General features: G+C 62.3%; 1 protein-coding gene across 1 annotated transcript in view; it reads left to right on the top strand.

Moving 5' to 3' along the window:
- LOC102495118 (homeobox protein HMX2-like) overlaps positions 1 to 1590 on the top strand; it is a 16509-nt gene that overhangs the window by 14148 nt on the left and 771 nt on the right. The window contains exons 2-3 of the mRNA XM_006143967.1: positions 276 to 544; positions 1415 to 1582. Coding sequence (XP_006144029.1) covers positions 277 to 544; positions 1415 to 1582 — 436 coding nt within the window. The 5' untranslated portion in view covers position 276. The remainder of the gene's footprint in view (positions 1 to 275; positions 545 to 1414; positions 1583 to 1590) is intronic.

Below are 1590 nucleotides of genomic sequence, written 5' to 3'. Positions count from 1 at the left end.
CCTCGGAGCCACCGGAGACCCGGAGAGCTGGCGGGCCGGGAAGGGGCATTCACGACCCGGCTGGGCGGGCGCATCCAGAGCCTAGTGGGCAGGGACTCCCTCGCAGCCGTCCGGTGCCCGCGTGCCCCCCGCGCGGAAGGGACGCCTCTCCAGTCTCTCCGTCCCCTGCCCTTGGTCTACCTCCCCGCCCCTCCCCCCTGCCTGCCTGCACCACTTTCCACCCACATCGTCTCTAAAGGGAGTTCTTGCTTTCCTCCGATTTCTTATGAACCCAGGATGGGCAGCAAGGAAGATGCGGGCAAGGGGTGTCCGGCAACCGGTGTTGTCTCCAGCTTCACCATTCAGTCCATTCTGGGCGGGAGCCCCTCGGAGGCACCGCGGGAGCCCACCAGCTGGCCGGCCAGGAAGCGCAGCCTGTCGGTGTCCTCGGAGGAGGAAGAGCCGGACGACGGCTGGAAGGCGCCAGCCTGCTTCTGCCCAGATCCGCACGGCCCTAAGGAACTGGGCCCCAAGCACCATGCCCCCATTCCTTTTCCTTGCCTGGGTAAGGATCGAACGTCGCCAGTCTGGCAGCGGGCGAGCGCGAGGGGAGGGAAACTGCGCACTCAGCCGAGACTCGAGGTGCTGAGCCCCCTCTGACCAGAGTTGGGGCCGCTGGGGTGCCAGGCGGAAGAGAGGGAATGCGCACGCCAGAGTTGCCTGCTTGGTCCTGTGGACGTTCTTGAGGAGGCCAGGGAACAGACACCGCGTGGTTCAGGAGTCGTCGGGAAGTTAGGGATGGAGGGACTACAGAAGGCCAAGGCACCCGGCTGGCGCAATATATAGCTCTACCCTCAAACCCTTTGCACTTGTCCACAAGTTGGGGCTGGGCGGTCTATCTCTGCTGCAATCTCTTTCTGCGTCTCCCCCCCCCACCCCCTCTGTCTCTGTCTCTCTCTCCTCTTCGGAATGATTAGCACTCCACGGTGATTGACAATGGTGCGTTCAGAGATGGTTCCTCTTTACAACATCTGAGGAAGGGGAGCCCCGCGTTAATCCTTAGCGTGATTCCAAACAAACAGCCTGTGAAATGACGCCATCCTATAAATCTGGAGGAACTCTTTCAGCTCAGTTATTAACAAGGCAAAATCACCTTTTACAACGCTGCTAGGATTGCCCCTCCAGACCTCCTCCCCCGGTTGTCACCTGTCCTTTCATAAGGGTGGGAGCACAGAGGTCCCAGCCTCAGAGTAGCTGGGTCCCTCTCCTGTTGCTATTTAAAGGCCAGGGTGCTGGGCTTTGGGAGCCCGCGAGAGGGAGAAGAGGGGGGCTGGTGAGATGGGACCAAGGCTGCCAAACTCCTGGTCCCTGAAAGAGCTGGGAGTCTCTGATGCTCCCCAACTCCATGCCCTAACTGTCTGTTCTTGCTTCTCAGGTACCCCCAAGGGCAGTGGCAGCGCGGGGCTAGCAAGCTCAGAGCGCACGCCTTTCCTCTCTCCTTCGCACCCGGACTTTAAGGAGGAGAAAGAGAGGCTCTTGCCCGCGGGCTCGCCCTCGCCGGGGCCGGAGCGGCCGCGGGACAGCGGCACCGAGCGGCAGGCGGGCGCGGCC

This window comes from Tupaia chinensis, unplaced genomic scaffold, assembly GCF_000334495.1.
Source record: "Tupaia chinensis unplaced genomic scaffold, TupChi_1.0 Scaffold000113_1, whole genome shotgun sequence".
NCBI lineage: Eukaryota > Metazoa > Chordata > Mammalia > Scandentia > Tupaiidae > Tupaia > Tupaia belangeri.
This window is presented reverse-complemented; position numbering and strand designations above follow the sequence as displayed.